Source organism: Onychostoma macrolepis, chromosome 03 (genome assembly GCF_012432095.1).
Source record: "Onychostoma macrolepis isolate SWU-2019 chromosome 03, ASM1243209v1, whole genome shotgun sequence".
Lineage (NCBI taxonomy): Eukaryota > Metazoa > Chordata > Actinopteri > Cypriniformes > Cyprinidae > Onychostoma > Onychostoma macrolepis.
The window spans coordinates 41,669,199-41,686,670 of record NC_081157.1 but is presented as its reverse complement, the minus strand read 5'-3'; the positions used below and the strand labels follow the sequence as shown (position 1 = coordinate 41,686,670).

At 38.2% G+C, this 17,472-nt stretch overlaps 1 protein-coding gene across 6 annotated transcripts; it reads left to right on the top strand.

Annotated features, from left to right (window-relative positions):
• Positions 1–970: 970 nt before the first annotated feature.
• tlcd3ba (TLC domain containing 3Ba) lies at positions 971–17,141 on the top strand. Of its 6 annotated transcripts, XM_058769054.1 has the most exons (9): positions 1,064–1,095; positions 1,422–1,500; positions 1,773–1,941; positions 4,755–4,914; positions 5,630–5,713; positions 9,523–9,745; positions 10,485–10,580; positions 10,943–11,052; positions 15,025–17,141. In XM_058769054.1, the coding sequence occupies exons 4-9, from the start codon at positions 4,790–4,792 to the stop codon at positions 15,263–15,265; spliced, it is 879 nt and encodes a 292-aa protein (XP_058625037.1). In that variant the 5' UTR covers positions 1,064–1,095; positions 1,422–1,500; positions 1,773–1,941; positions 4,755–4,789; the 3' UTR covers positions 15,266–17,141. The 6 variants fall into 6 exon arrangements, with proteins under 6 accessions (XP_058625038.1, XP_058625039.1, XP_058625042.1 ...); XM_058769055.1 differs by lacking the exon at positions 1,422–1,500 and having other exon boundaries at positions 971–1,095; XM_058769056.1 differs by lacking the exon at positions 1,422–1,500 and having other exon boundaries at positions 998–1,095; positions 1,776–1,941.
• Positions 17,142–17,472: the final 331 nt, after the last annotated feature.

Here is a 17,472-nt window from a genome sequence, read left to right as displayed (position 1 = left end):
TACAGATTATCAAGACAGTAGAAGTAAGATGAACACAAGGGAACATACAGTGAAAGCTGACCACTATGGTCCCCATATGGTGCAAAGAGAGTTATCGTTGCGAACTGGTTGAAGTTAAGTTGGAACCCATGGTGACCCATTTCTTTATGCAATCTTGTATAGCACAAGCACTGAACCAAGAAATCATCATAGTCATAAAAAACATGCTATCTCCGTGGAATGCCATAGGAAAGATTTCTAAAAGCAGCACATCCATTAAATATATTTATGGCAAGTTCATTTTTTAGGCTCCAGGGGCCTGATGTATAAAGTAAAATTTCTCATTCACACACTGGTATTTATAAAAAAAAAATAAACTTAACTGGTTAGAGCACATTGCTGGTGAGCTGGTATTAACCATCTTTCCCCATCATGCCTGACAATAGAAATATTGTATATTAAAAAACCACAATATACTAACAGATATTGTGTAAAACATACACTGACACAAATTTTTGCTGCACAACAACATTCTGTCACGTTAGGCACTAAAGCTTTTAGCAAAAATTGTGTATGTAATGGGTTTGCTTAAGTTATTAAATAATTTTGATAAACGATTACGATGTAAACAGTCTGCAACATTCCATAAAAAAACAAGAACTGTCGATTTTCAATTAATGGTGACTTTAAACTCATAGACTAAACCAAAGACTATAGAATACTCTTAAAGAGACTTTGACTAAACTTACTCTCTGCCTGCGTGTATTGGGCAAACAATACGTATTATTTGAGCAAAACATTCATTATTATCTATGTTTAGTACAGACTATTGAAACAATGAAAGATGACAAAAAGATGTCGGGTCATAAATAGTTAATTCGGTCTTGCACTATCAGGTCACTTTGTTTTTACTCGCCATTGGTCAAATTTACTGTCAATCAAATCTTAAACCAATCAACGAAGGGCAAATCTGTCGCGTCCTTCTCGTTTGGCCAATCAGCAGTTAGTTACTAAGACTCGCGGTGCAGATTTAAAAGTAAAATTAATCTCTGGTCAACACATTTAGGACGGGGACCAGTCGAAAAAACGCGATTTCTGAACCGAGAGCGATGAACAGTAAGTTAAACCGGCTTTTCCCGTTTCCGTGATATATTTACTTTTTTTCTACGGTGATATTAGTTGAAGGTTATGTAAAAAAAGACAACGGAGAACGCGGCTGTATTTATCCGCTCAGCGAGGCTCTGAGTCATGTTAGCACATCGCTAGCATGAGAGCTAGCGTGACTCTCTTTCCCTACTTTGCATATAGGCGAATTAGAATATCGCCATTATTTAGATAACTTTCGGCATTTGGTTTAGGATTTGCACATGTTTTGTAGTCAAATGTGAGCCATTCCACCCTCCCTGCCTTCCCCGGTCCCCACTTGTTTTGTCTAATCCTAGCGAGGTGGTCAGAGAGGCATTGTCGGGGACCAAAGTGGTTGCCTGGATACCTGCTTCTTTCTTCATCCTTCTGATGCAGGTATCCGCTCTCCGCCGTGGGTGGCCTACATTTTCATTTAAATAAGTTATTTGCAAGGCTAATGTTTGAGTGTGGCCATATCTGACCACTGCGGCTTTTGATCTGCTGACTCAGCTTGAGTGAAGAGCAGATGGACGCGGATCAGGTCTTTTATACGTAGGGATGCACTCGCTTCCTGGACAGCTGGATGTGGACAGACGAACTTTGCAGTACTACGATTGTCCGTCCTTGGTTCTTTCTCGTTGTTATATATAACACTTGTATTTTCCCAGCAGGTGCTGGCAATCCAAAACCTGTGCAGCTTTCTGGGATCAAGCACTTAGGATAAATCAACAACATCATGTGGACCGTCTCACAGATGCCTCCTGGACCTTGTGATCCGATTTTTGGAAGATTGTGACAGGATTGTCCGTCCCGTAACCGACGCTGCTCAACCTTAATGTAATCTTCTGCCTTTTTTGCTCCTTCTGCTCTTGTCTAATATGACCCTGTCTCCCTGCTTTTCTATAACATCTTTAGGGGTTCATTCAGACCCAATTATATGTTCTAACTTGCATCACCTTTCTCTGGTGTTTTTATGTAATTTATAGTACTGCAAAACTGCTTGATATGGTTTCAGTAATGCATCCTACAAAATTTGTGCTATCTTCACCAAAATGCTTATTTTCAGGCCATGCCTGACCAAAGTTGTAGAATGAATTAAATGCCTGTAACAGCAACAGACATCTGACCAGTGCTCATGTAATGACATCCAACTTTGTGTCTGTTTGGTGATATGACATTTTAGGTGGTGTGGCTTAGTAGTAAGCGAAAATGCATGAGCAGGTCATTGTAAGGTTGCAGGTTTGAACCGAGAGGAGGGATGTAACCCTTGTTATTGGACCAGTTATGTCGCCTATAATTTATTTGTTTAAGCTGCCATATGTATTAACAGTTATGTTTTAAATTATTGTTCATCCAACAATGAAATTAAAAAAATGTACAAATAATTTTTTGATTTTAGGTTACACTTAATTTAAAGGTAGCCTTGTTACAGTGTAATACAATGAAGCGCTTCTTAATTAACAACATGCACTTACTATAGGGTTAAGGTTAGTTGCATGCAATTATGCATAATTTACTTTTATTACTATAATACATATGTGAACCTGGACCACAAAACCAGTCATAACTAGCACGGGGTTATATTTGTAGCAATAGCCAAAAATATTTTGCCAAATGCCAAAAATCATTAGGATATTAAGTAAAGATCATGTTCCATGAAAATATTTTGTACATTTCCTACCGTAAATATATCAAAACTTAATTTGATTAATAATATGCATTGCTAAGAATTTCATTTGGACAACTTTTAAAGGTGATTTTTCTCAGTATTTTTTTGCACCCTCAGATTCCAGATTTTCAAATAGCTGTATAGTTGCCAAATATTGTCCTATCATAACAAATCATGCATCAGTGGAAAGCTTTTATTCAGCTTTCAGTTGATGTACAAGTAAAAAAAAAATGGACCCTTATGACTAGTTTTGTGGTCCAGGGTCCCATATGTATGTGTATAACAATAGCATATTTAATTAATAAAATTTATGATTTTTTTCTTTTTATTAACCGTCAATTCATATGTATAATATTCTGGATGTTTTGGCTTTCCATTGTAATGGATATCAGAAATATTAAAACACACATGCAATTTTGTAATTTATTATAACTAATGACTCAATTTTATCGTATTTTTGTTATCTCTGGGTCTGAACGGGTTACAGCAGAAGAGTTGCATGGCACGGATTGAACACTGGCGTACAATAATCACTTTGTTTGGGGGCTCTGGGGGCGCATCCCCGTTTTTGCAATCGGTTTTTTCCATCAGCCATGTGGGGTGGAAAGCGATTCATTACTGGCTGCCGTCAGCACACACACAGCCAGCGGGCCTATCGCCTGCAACCTGTTAGCTAGAGGTCCCGCCGAGACTCCCTCTGCCTCGTGCGCTGCTGCTGGACTGACTGACTGCTGGCGAGGACGACACAATAGGATGGATGCCGCTAGCCTGCTAGCTCTAAAGGTAGCGTTGTGAATGCGCGAGCCGTTCGCGCTGCTTTGCTGAATTTTACGCGAACGGAGAAAATCAGAGCGTGACCGAGATGACGCGAGGAACGGCGGAGGGTTTTATAACAGCGTTTGCGCGAGATTAGAGTTCGTTTGAATCCTAAGAGCATCACGTGGCGCGTCTGTGATATGTTTTTGTAACAGAATTGGTCGCTGCTCAGTCTCTTGAATTAATCTGCGTGCTGCATTAACAGATTCGTTCGTGCAAGCTTCAGAATAATGAATGACTAACGCACAATGGCTGTCATGTCGGTAATGCACTCCTTGGTTTTTGCTATGATGTCTGTTGCAGATTTGGATGGAAGTCTTTTTACGCAGCTTTTGTGATTGTCTTGCTGCAGTCACAGTCCCACTGTAGCAATATAACAGGAATAATACACTCCCTTTCACCTCCTCCCACAAGGTTACCCTCACTGTACCACAGGATGACGGCCTCCACCCTCCCACGCGCAGCCCTTTCTTTCTTCTCGGTGTCCCCTCGTCTCGCTCCCCTCCCTCTCCCTGCAGTAATCTTTCTAAATCTCTTGCTTGCTAATCCTTTCCGTGCCTATTTTAGTACGGACCCCCACCCCTCCTCCTCCCAAACATCTTCTGCTTCAATATAAATATGGCAGTGGTCCGGAACAATTTAAGAACTCCTTACAAGGCAATAATGAGATCAGTGAAGGGATGCAGTTGAAATGATCTTCCTGAAGATATGTGGGGGATCTATCTGTGCCATGCCGTCACAATGCATACCTTGTAGTCTGTCATTTGAATTTGGCTTGAGAGATGAGTGGCATTTAAATTTATGTATGCACATTGATTTAAGAAGGCGTATGTCTTGTTTGTCGAGTGCTAATGTGGATTTTGTGGTCTAATTTTCCTTCTTTACTCTCCCCGTTTGTTTCATCCTTCTGTCTTTGCCTTGCCCTTCTCTCTTCTTATTTCAGTGAACAGATTTTGGTGAGAATCAAGTTATGAACATAATGCTTATGATCAAGCAACAATGCTATTACAAATTAAAATACTTTTATTGCTTGTCTATTTAAATAATTTTTTTTAGATTGGGTTTTCATGAATGGCTAGGTTGTTTTTTAGTATACATCCTATTATGAAAAATATATGGACTTTATAAGATGCGCTTTAAAATGTGTAATGTTTGTCCTCTTTAGAAACACAGTGACGTTGAGCAACATTGCCCGAGATTATGCTGAGCATCCTTGCAGCTGGCTCCATATTCTTCCCAGGCCTCTTCCTGCTGTCCAAGCGATTCCTGAAACATGCTCCTGGGCTCAAATGGAGCGAGAAGGATGCTGTCATCGTCTCGTCCAGGTAAATAAAGGGAAGAGAAAGTGAGATGTGTTGAAAGGCGCTGTCAGGCTCAAGCTACCTGGTTTTATTTACTTGTGTATCTGTGTTCTTTGTGTTTTTGTTTATAAAAGTTAAAGTCCAAAGTTGTATTTTTGTGATTACTAAGGTTCAATTGAAAAAGGAAAACTTGACTAACCAGTTGTTCTTAGTTGTTTAACTGCATCAGCGAATGTGACTTTTGAATGATGTATATGTAATATGCATCAATAAAATTGACACTTGCTGAGATAAGCACTTATTTTAAAAATAAATTGTTAAAGTTACTAAAAATATTTGAAAATGGTTGCCTGAAATTGAGGAAGATAATAATCAAATATCTGCAGATTCATCGGTCTGTTACTAAATGTGTTTCTGTAAGTTTATGGCAGAGATTATCTTGTTTTGAAGGCATTTTGCGTGAAATGTGTCTGATTAAAATCTGCTGAGTAAAGATGTTTCATATAAGGTTACATTTGGCTGCAGTGCATGTCTGATGCATCGATTGTGCTTTTCTGCTTAGCAAAGAAAGTTACAGAGTAATATCCTGCTTAGATGATCCTTCCTTTAACTGGTGTCATCAAAATCTGTTATTAATGGTTTCAAATATCTCCTATCTAAGGGTGTTTGCAGTCTGTTTTGGTCTCCTTGCTGTATTTCATGAATATATATATATATTTTTTCTCTCACCCTTTTTCAGACTGGTGTCTTCCGTTCAGGCCATTATGGCATCCTCTGCCGGGTACATCATCGCCTGTTCATGTAAAGACATCATTGAGGACCAGTGAGTATCAGCTGAAGATATGTGACAAGATATATCAGAGAACATACTTTTTTGAGTGTATATGCAGGGCTCTGTGTTTTACTGTGTACAACACTGTTTTACTTGGGTGTTTGTTTGTTTTCCCATGTGCATGTGTCTCTCTCGCCTCTTTTCACTTGTTGCATTTGCATATACAGCTGAGAATTCTCTAATTTTCTATGGAATTGTTCCCAGATGTGTAGGAGTGTGAAAGTATTCCCTTCACTCTGAGTGTTTCTAAGAATGTGCTATTCCTCCAAAGTGCACCTTATGTCAGTGTAATCTAATTAGAAACTAATTAGGTTGCGAGCCTATCTGTAAATCCACTGTGGCGCACCAAGCCGTGGGGGAAAGGGAGCGAGAGAGAGTAGACTGGCAAAATACTTTGGAAAAACTTGACAGTGACTTTTTATGACAGCTTTAGTCAGCGGTTTTAGTTAATTCTTGAAAGCTGCGTCTTTACGCTCTGTGAAACCCATTAGGAGCTTTGTGGAAAACCGTTGGCTCTAATTTGATTTGCCTCACCTAATCGAATAGTATATCTTGTTTTGAACTGTTTATCTTGTTTAATTTTGCCTTAACCCGAAGGCACACAAGTAAATTAAGAACGGCAGCTCAAATAGGTCAGAGCAATCATGTTTCATAAATGATTTAAGCCAGGTAAATTCAATTACTCTGTGTATGTGTAGTAAATGCATCAGTCAGGATACAGGAGGGCTGGGAATTAGACAAAGGCCAAGTCAAATACTAGGCTTATTTTTACGTGTTTTATTCATCAGATTTTGAATTATGCTAATTTAGGTTTGGAAAGTATTATGTTAATATAAAAGTGCATCAGTATTATGATTGCTTTAGGGATGTAACGATTACCGGTTTGACGATTAATCATCATAAAATTCCCCACGATTAATATTACCGTTTCATATTTTAATTATCATTAAAACCATATTAGATTAACGCGATTTGAACAACTCGCGATAAACAAATACTGTCCAGCATAAAGCACAGTTTAAAGTAACAGTCTCACGTGCACGCAGCGCACAGAGTAGTTTTGTTTTGAGTGAAAAGCTGGGAGGTTTTAAGAGTGCTGAGGGAATTATATAAATGAATATATGAATGAATTAATTACATGAATGTACCTCTGAAGGTTCTGACTGTCTTCAGAAACGATTCGATGGCATTTTGTTTTCATCTTCGCTCCATGTAATACCTAAATGAAGTGATCTTAATAGCAGTACTGCTTTGTCCACGGCGTTTACGGGAAACAGCTGTTATTCAGCTTTTCCGTCAGTGCCACCTAGTGTCAGAGAGTGGACTTACAGAGATTTATATTCACATTCAGCCAGTGTGCAATGTCTGTCTGGCCAAAAACGGACCGAATTTGCATGCCCTGCTGTAAATTTTGACCGGTTGAGGAAAAACAAGCTTATGTGGATTCTATACATTTAAACAATTCAGATAAGTTATCTAGAATTATTGATGGAGCAGATAAAATGCATATAATAATTTATTAATCAATTATCATTTTAACTTGACTCTTTTCTTTATTTAAAGGCTGAAATGTGAGGTTTACCTTTTTATGAAACTGTTTCAAAGCTTTATTTGAACATTTACATTAGATATTTGAACATTCTATTAAACTGTTGTCAGTCAAATTGTCATTTAAAATCATTGGTAATGCTATTAAAATCATTGGTAATGTTATTGTTTTAGTGATTTATGCAAACAAGAAGTCATTTTATTTGTTGTTTGTTGATTTTTAAATATAAAACTTGAAGCGATTTATGTGTCAGTACTTTTTGAACATCTCCAGCACATTTTAACAATACCGTGATAATACTGAAAACCGTGATAATTTTGGTCACTATAATTGTGATAAATTTTCATATCGTTACATCCCTAGATTGCTTCAGTATGTTTTTGATTATTCATGACTGTAATAATGGATTTGTAAAGTATTTAAAGTATATTTTCCAATGTAATATCTTAACAGTAGTTACTAAACAGTAGGGATGCACCGATACCACATTTTCCAGAACAGGCCGATACTTTTATTTTTGGTACTTGCCGATGCCGATACGGAGTACCGATACCTGTATTTTCATTGCATTTGTAATTTTAATAAATACTGGGTACAAAAAAGAACGAAAGAATATGTATAATGTTAGTTGGCTTAGTTCATTTAGCAAATAAATATTTCCTTCAGTTGTTTTCGCACTTAATTGTGCCCATTAAAATGTATTCTACAAGCTTTTGTTTCTTTAACAATTCTTTTTAGAATTTTGCTCTGTGGTACTCCTAATTTAATTTAATAACACATTAAAGCAGCTTCATTGCAGCGGCTCAGTACTATAATCAAAAGACGTTTTCTTGTAATAATGTAAGGAATCACTTGTTATACAGAAATCTTGTAACAGTGATGAACACATTTTCTGAAACACAAGTCTCAATTTTTTCATCTGAAACGTGTTCTAATTAAATTAACATCAACAAGCAAAACATGCCCAACACGCACATAATACATGATTTGGAGGAGAAGAATTGTTGAATAAAGTCGGTATTTTTGAACCACTGATGTCCCGTGGACTATTTTAATAATGTCCTTACTACCGTTCTGGGCCTTGACCGTGGTAGTTGCATTGCTGTCTATGCAGGGTCAGAAAGCTCTCGAATTTCATCAAAAATATCTTAATTTGTGTTCCAAAGATGAACGAAATTCTTACAGGTTTGGAACAACACGAGGGTGAGTAATTAATGACAGAATTTTCATTTTTTTGGGTGAACTACCCCTTTAAATGCTTGGGATTTTTTTTTTCTTCAAGAGAAGATGCTTTTTGATGCTAGAAATTGCTCTATAATAAAGTTGCTATTCATTTATGCTGTTCAAAATTGGCTTTTGAAAGAAGTCTCTAATGCTCACCAAGGCTGCATTTATTTGATCTAAAACACAGTAAACAAAATGACCATTTTTCTGTTTGAATGTAATTTATCCCTGTAATGCAAATATTTTACACACACACACACACACACACACATATATATATCATTGCTGAAAACAGTTGAGCTGCTTATTTTTGTAGAAACTGATAGATTTTTGATGAATAGAAAGTTCAGAAGAACAGCATATATTTAAAATAGAATTTTAATAACAAAGTAAAATTTATTACGGTCACTGATGAATTTAATTCATCTTTGATGAACATAAGTACTGATATCTCTTACTGATCCCAAACCATTGAAGGGTAGTGTATGTTTAATTTTCAGAAACAGACACATTTATCCTCACGAATCACATTTCTCTTGGGAACGTGTAGAGCGTAGATTTACTGCCTCTACAGTCTGACTGTACTTGATTTGCTAGTCAAATTATAAGGGAATACGTCACCCAAAAATGAAAATGTTATCATTTACTTCCTCTCATGTTGTTTTAAACCTATGTGAATGCTTGTCTTACGTGACACAAAATGAGAAATTAATCTTTTCTGTAACTTCCAGAAGTAGTAAGCACCTTGGCTTGGACTTGTTATGGTTCTCAAAGGATTTTAAAACTGACTTGGAAAAGTAATTAAATGTGAAATAAATCTGCATGTTTAAAATGTAAAGTTGCCTCTGAGCATTATATCTATAAATACTCAATATATAGAAATATTGAGTAATGAGTGAAAACAATAATGGGAATTTAATTAGGTATATAAACAGGGGTAATTGTTGCAAAGTAACCCTAAATCTCATCTCGTGGTTTCTCACTCTTGTTCTTTCGTTCCTCATCTCTTTCTCCTCCTTTTGTCCAGGCATTGGCTTACCAGCAGCTATATCCTCTTTGCTGTCCCCTACTTCGTCTATGACATCTATGCCATGTTCTTGTGCCACTGGTACAAACTTCAGGTCAAAGATCATGAGGAGGAGAGCGAAGCCAAACCGATGAGGTCAGCCATCAGCGGCTATCTGCGCCGAGAGTTCCTTATGGTCTTGCACCATGTTGTCATGGTCACTGTCTGTTTCCCTGTCTCTGTGGTGAGTGCAATGAGGGCTGAGTGACTTTAACATTTTTTCATAAACACACACATATGAAGTGCATCTCTTTAGGAATATGATTACGGAGGCCCATCAGAGCCAGTCTGACCATGTGTTTGGCTGGATGACTGTTTAGGAGTGATTTGATGGGATCATGATCTGTGGGTGGCTTGAAGTGTGGCTGAGTCAAACTTGTCCTGAATGGGCCTGTGTACTTTCACCCTGTAATTATGTTCTCCATCACTCTCCATCTGTATCCATGGAGACTGTTGCTGTCGGCAGCAGTGCAGCAGCCAGCACTCTGGCATTAGCTGCACTTAAATGGCAACGAGTGTTTTGGCCTGATAAGACAGGAGAACCTCTACAGCGCTTTCCTCTGATAAAACCACACTAAGCTTTCCTACATCTGACACAAGTATAACTTCCTTTTCCCCTCCTTCTCCTTCCCCTTCCCCTTCCCTTCCCTTCTTAATTCCTGTATTTAAAAAAATAACTTCCTATCTTTCCTTTTCCTCTTCCTTTTTATTTTTTCCCCTATTCTCCTTTCCTTTCTTCCTTTTTCTTTTTCTCTTCCTTCCCTTTCATTTCCCTTTATGTTCCATTTCCATGCTCTTCTCTCTTTCGTTTTCCCCTTTTTAATACATTTATTTCCAATTCCCCTTTCCCATCCGCCTCTCTTCTCCTCCTGTCCGTTTCCTCTTACTTTCCTTGCCCTTCCCTATTTTCTTTCTTTTCCTAGTTCTGGAGACAGGGAAAAGGGGATTATTTCCAGGGTGTGATGTTCCTGGCAGAACTCAGCACCCCATCTGTCTGTCTTGGAAAAATACTCATCCAGGTACTAAATACAAACATGCATTCATCCTGTCTTTCTGTATCCCTCTGTCTTTCTTTTGTTTAGTGACTGTATCTTTCTTTTTAACAACCTAGGTAAGCAGATTTTGCGCTCTACTCTTTCTTTTCTTGGAAATGTAGGGGTAATTTCTACCAGACTTACTAATCTTAAAACATCTAATTGATTGAGAATAACAACTCTTTTGTACACGTCTCCTTCACTGCTTCAGTGTTAAATGTGTAGTGGGGAATATTGAATCATGGTTTTCAGGGTTCATTGCTCTGCCTATTAATATTTTTCTATCTGTTAAACGCTCTCTCTTTCTCTATTTCTTGCTCTCTCCTTTGTTTGTTTCTTTGCCTCAGTACAAGCAACAGCACACTCTCCTACATAAAGTCAATGGAGCTCTTATGCTGGTCACTTTCTTCATCTGCAGAGTTCTTCTCTTCCCCTACCTCTACTACGCCTACGGCAGGTAAAGATCACTGTTTAACACTCTCACTCATTCAGTCTTTCACTCTCTTACATTTCTATTGCTCATGTATTCCTTCTTTCTTTTATCTTCTCTTTCTCCACTGAGTCACACTGCCTCTGATATTAACATGGATTCTAAAATTTTGAGGTTTTTAGATGAACATATTTCTCGCTCTGTCTCAACCCAGGATTTGATTTGAACATGAGACATTTATACATTCCTCCTAAACGTTTGTAATAACCACCAAAGATCATGAGCTGTGTTGTTTTGCATCGATTGTAATACCAGGACAAACCTCATCGGTCTGGATGGCATGTTCTAATTTTAAAATTGCAGCCCTGATGTATTATTTATAAGATTGGAAATTTGAGCATTCTTAGACTTAACACTTGTGCTCCTAGTTACATTTTCTGATTGTAATCTTTACTGGCAAAATAATATAGCAGGGATACACGATAATATCGTAACGTTATTGGAATTGGCCGATAAAGACTTAAAATATAAAAATCTGCATCGGCCCAATAAGAAAGATTTTATGCCTTGCCAATAAGACGAATAAACTCACTTGTGCCCAGGGTGTGCTGCTAGCGATAAGATCGTGTCAGCAGTATGGTCATTCTTGAATCAAACTTTTGCCTGAATGGGGATTAGATTGCTTTGGATCACCCATTTAATTTGAGAATGCATGTAAAGAACGACACGTCTGGTGTGCAATAGTCAACAGTCGCTAGGGTGTGCAGCAGCAACAACAGCCGCCCCAGGTTCTAATGCCCATACAGTAAGGCTTTTTATTTATTTAGGGGGGCGCTGTAGGCCTACTTGTAATAAAATAAACGTAAAATACTAGTGCTGTCAAACGAGTAATCACGATTAATCGCATGCAAAATAAAAAAATTTTGTTTACATGACGTGTGTGTACTGTATATTTATTGTATGTGTGTATATATATATATACACACACATACATACAGTATATATTTTGAAAATATTTACATGTGTATATATTTATATTGATATAATTTATATTATACACTGAACAAAATTATAAATGCACCACTTGTTTTTGCCCCCATTTTTCATGAGCTGAACTAGACTTTTTCTATGTACACAAAAGGCCTATTTCTCTCAAATATTGTTCACAAATCTGTCTAAATCTGTGTTAGTGAGCACTTCTCCTTTGCTGAGATACTCCATCCACCTCACAGGTGTGGCATATCAAGATGCTGATTAGACAGAATGATTATTGCACAGGTGTGCCTTAGGCTGGCCACAATAAAAGGCTACTCTAAAATGTGCAATTTTATCACACACCACAATGCCACAGATGTCGCAAGTTTTGAGGGAGCGTGCAATTGGCATGCTGACTGCAGGAATGTCCACCAGAGCTGTTGCCCGTGAATTGAATGTTCATTTTTCTACCGTAAGTCACACTAGTCTTTGAGCATGCGAAATTGTTTCGCATGCTGCAACGGATGTGATATGAAGTCACGCTGTGCAGAGTCTTTTTAAAAGCTTAAATTCAACAAGGAACATATAATAATACATCTAAAATGTAAAAACATACAATGTACTCCACTTTCCTGCAGCGCTGCAGTTTTCTTTGAATTCAGACTAGGGCTGTCGCGATAACCGCAATACCGTGCTATTGACGAGCATAACTGCAGAGGAATGCAGCAACCGCGACATTTCAGTGTTTTCTTTTTCGTAAGGTTACGCCTTCTTGTTTTACACTTCGTGCATGTGTACTGAATATTAGTAATGATAACAATGTGTATCATGCTGATTTGCACAGAGGCTCAGTAAATTTGCACTTAACAAGCCTAAACAGACCGCAAAAGAGAGCGAGATCGACTGATCGCGTGCGATTCCCTGCGTCTGTCCTTCAGGCCAAGTCATATGTGAAAACAGGTTGTCATGTCCAAGGAAAGCGAAATCTGTCTTAGCATCGACGCTCTGCTGGTCAGCTGAGCCTTTAAAAGTGGCGCTCAAAGTTAAAATGATTTAAACAGCGTGTTTCATTACAAATCTCTGAATGAATCGGCGCTTTTGAACGTGTAGTTGAATGAACGGTTTAAAGACTCACTCAAAGACAGTCTCTTGCCGCCACCTTGAGGCGAAACAATGAAGCTGAACTGACTGACAGCCGTCTAGAACACGCAGGTGAAATATCAACAGAAAAAGTATCTTGTCAGTCAGATTCGAGGATCAGAATATACTAATGATCTTATTGTCAGATTTAAGTTTTATGTGGACTGTTATTTTGTCATTCTCTTCTGTTTACTTCACTTCCTGTTTCAACGCGATTTAGTTTCGGTTTTATTGGTTTGTGAATATGACCTCCTTACATCGTAACACACACATACACACACCGATTTTTTATATGTATATATATATATATATATATATATATATATATATATATATATATATATATATATATATATATATATATATATATATATATATATAATATGCGGTAATACCGCATACCGTGCTATTGAGCCACTCAAAATTACCGCAAGGGAAATTCCTTAACGCGACAGCCCTAATTCAGACAGAAGGTCATGCTGTGACGCATCGACCTGCCGTTGGTCACACGGTATCACGTGATGCGAATTCGTAGGCCAGAGTTCACCAAGTTTGAACTTTGGAACACAGCAAAATGCAAAAACTTTTTGCACAGGCTTGCGTTTGCGGTCTGAATGGAAGTCAATGGAGCGAAAAGAGCAGTGTGACTGCGGCTTAAGCCGTCTCCAAAGGCGTTTCAGAGAATTTGGCAGTACATCCAACCGGCCTCACAACTGCAGACCAGGACTTCCACATCCAGCATCTTCACCTCCAAGATTCGATGGCGTCTGGCACTTTGGAGAGGTGTTCTCTAAGGCACACCTGTGCAATAATCATTGTCTAATCAGCATCTTGATATGCCACACCTGTGAGGTGGATGGAGTATCTCGGCAAAGGAGAAGTGCTCAGTAACACAGATTTAGACAGATTTGTGAACAATATTTGAGAGAAATAGGCCTTTTGTGTACATAGAAAAAAAAGTCTTTGATCTTTGAGTTCAGCTCATGAAAAATGGGGGCAAAAACAAAAGTGTTGCGTTTATAATTTTAAGTGCACATAAAAATATTTAAAGTATAAACATAACTTATTTTTCTTAAATATATACATGCGTGTGTGTGTGTGTGTGTGTGTATGTGTATATATATATATATATGTGTGTGTAAACAAACTTTTTTGGATGCGATTAATCATTTGACAGCTCTATAAAATACACAACATTTAAGATAGTTGTGTTTCTGAATAAATAAAACATTAACTGATGTCATTAAATCACAAGTCTGTTTTGTTTTTAAAGGTCAGAAGCTATAGTTTACATGAATAAAAATAAAAAACATCACATTGTAAATAATTTTATATACAGATTTGTTCATTGTGTAAAATATATTTTTAAATGAATTATGAAAACTTAACTTAAATACAAGGTACTCTTTTGCTTTAGACCATCAACAAATGTTAAATCTACAAATAAAAAAATCAACATAAAAATAATTTGTTTATAATCTTTGCACAGGAGAGACTTGTTTCAAAAAAAGGAAATGTATCGGTATCAGCACCAGCTATCGGCCAAAATATCGAAAGTGAAAGGAGTCCCGCATCCTAAATGAAAAAGCCATGTGCCAATCAGTAAATACTTTGCATTACTGTAGCCATTGGTCGATACGGTGGTTTCCATAAAAACATTTTCCTGAGACACACTTGGGACTGCATATGTGCATTTAGTGGACCAACCTGAAATGTGCAATATTTTTTTTTTTTTCTGCAATTCCACATTAAATTAGATTTGCAAATATGGCCCTGAGTGATCTGACTTTTCTTGAAAGGGACTTTGATTATAAAAAATACCGATAATTACTCATTCACTATATGCTGACTACATGCAAATATTTGTTTGTGCTCCTATCACAGGTACGCCTCCATCCCCTTCTACATGGTGCCGCTGTCTGTGCCCTGGCAGTTTAACGCAGGTGCAGCTTTGCTCATGGCCCCGCAGGTCTACTGGTTTTCCCTTATCTGCAGGGGTGCCTTCCGTCTCTTCACCGGAGCCTCACGGCACAAAGCTGCTCCTAGCAGCACAGACTCTGAACCGAAAACCTCACTCCTGCCCCCTGCCAACGGATACAGCCCCAGAGAGACCGACTCGCACTGAGAGAGGAGTAGAGATAGAGATGTAGGTACAGGGCTAGATTTAGACCAAACAGGAAACTGAAGGCAGACTGACTTATTACAACGGGTGGATCTACCTTAGACCCAGTGGCGTGGGTTAGCAAACAAAGATCCTGAAGGTCTGTACCCTCACTATTCACCATCATCCTCTCTTTGAGAAGAAAAATAAGACTGCAGACCAAACCAAACAGATTGTTTTCCCCCTAACATGCACATTCTCTATGTTGGAGCAGTAGGTCGGGGAAATGTCATCTGCTGCTTTGCAGGGTTAGTGCATCATTTGTAGATTACCATGGTCATAAGCTTCAGAAAAAGGGACTGATGTGGATTCAACGGGAACAGTATTTAAAATGATGGATGGATGGATGGATGGAAGGATTGATAGATCCCTCCTGTTCTCCTCTCTGAGAATCTCTGTCTCTCTTTGTTTGGTCCAGCTGCAGAGAGGATACGAAAAAGGGAACAGAAATTTCTCAGTCATCTGTACATAAGTTTTTATTCATATTTGCGTTGAATTCCAAATAGATTTTTCATTTATTTTAGATTTTTGTAGAACCTGTTTATTTATTATTTATTCAGTTCTGTTCCTATGTATGGGTGGATTGGTCTAAAACAAAACCGTTCACAAAGTTGTTTGGTTCAAAACGATCCTTCAGACCCTCACTGTGGGTGCATGGCCTCCTTCCAGCTGTTTTTCCCTTTCCTGGTTCTCATCACGGCTGAAAACAAGATGGCAGCGGCTGCATCCAGTTAGTTAGTGAATCAGCAGTTATAAAGTAGAAGGGGGGTCATTTAAAGGATTTGGATGAGGCTGAGGTAATACATTAGCATATCTCTGCTGCAGTACTCCAATCCTTTTAAGATCCAGACGTCAGACGGAGGGGAAGAGACCGAGCTGCCCAGTGAAATACTGCACTTGAAAACCAGGCTGAAGTTGGCAAGGCATTCGGACGAACCTGAGCCAGTCAGTTTGTACTTTGTGTAGTTTTATGTGAGGAGGCTGCCAGCATAAAGGCCCTCCCTAACCTCTATTAGATCCACACCACGATATGGATTCTGTGCTAGCACTGATTGTAAACTGCACACTGAATTGGTAACCACTGCTGTTTTTCTCCACACTGATGAGATGTTTCTTAACTGCTTCTCCTCTGGCAGTCAGCCTTCGTTTCTGTCCGGATATATAGGAGTTCCACTGTTTATGTGTTTTGTCACCTATTAGTCCTCACTTTTATGGTAAAATTGTCATTGGTGTAACAATGTTGTCACATACCTCCCTTAGGCCTGATTGTTGTGCTATACTCCCAAACAGGGCTCTGCCAGTTTGACGTTAAACAGTATTATTAGAGGTGCAAGTGAGAGGATGGCGCACGGTGGATTCTAGAAGTGAATCTTGCTCTGAGTTATCCAAAGGAGGGGTGCAAAACAAACATCCGAGTCTGTGAGATACTGTAATACTTTTAAAAGCACTGCATAGATCTTTATAGATCAATGTCCCGGATATAGTTCTGGACCACTATAATTGGAGTCTTATTATAGATTAGTCATGTTTCTGTTATGCACTAGAACGTTTTTGTTTTGCTGCTTTAGTTAGCTCGTATGCCCGAAGGCATCAATGTAGCCTTAGAAGTAATGCTTTCAACATGCTCTTTACACAAAGTACTACACTGGGTCATCACAACACTTACTCAAAGGGACTGCCCAGTGCTGGGCATGAATAGGGGCCAGTATTTTCAACTATAGCAAAGTGTACTGGTTTGGGAACTGGTTAGAAATCATATTTTGAGCTAGGAATGACTGTAACTTCTCACTTTTGTTTTTATGTAATTACTCTTACTGTTAATTTATTCTTTTAATTTATGTATTTATTTGGCCAAGTCTGAATGTACATATGAATTCACATCTAAATGTTCTTCTAAGTGGGCTTCTGTTTATCTAGCTGCCTGAAGACTGTTCTGTAATTCTGGTTCTCTCAGCTGAAATATACTCTTGCTCTCTCCTGCTGTGCTCTGATGCTGTGTTTGACTTCCTTTTATACTGAAACAAAGGCTCTGTGTCACCTGCTTTGTGTGAGTGTGTGATTGTGTGAGAGAGGAAAGGATAATTGCATACCTTAGTTAAGTGAAATTTGCCTGAACGTGTTTCTTTAGTATTGAAACACCATGTCAGTGACTCTTGGTTTCCTTATTCCCA

Coding starts and splice junctions, on each gene's coding strand:
- tlcd3ba (XM_058769055.1), top strand. CDS start 4,790: ATGCTGAGCATCCTTGCAGCTGGCTCCATATTCTTCCCAGGCCTCTTC. Junction 9,746..10,484: donor TCTGTTTCCCTGTCTCTGTG/GTGAGTGCAATG, acceptor TTCTTTTCCTAG/TTCTGGAGACAGGGAAAAGG. Junction 10,581..10,942: donor TTGGAAAAATACTCATCCAG/GTACTAAATACA, acceptor TCTTTGCCTCAG/TACAAGCAACAGCACACTCT.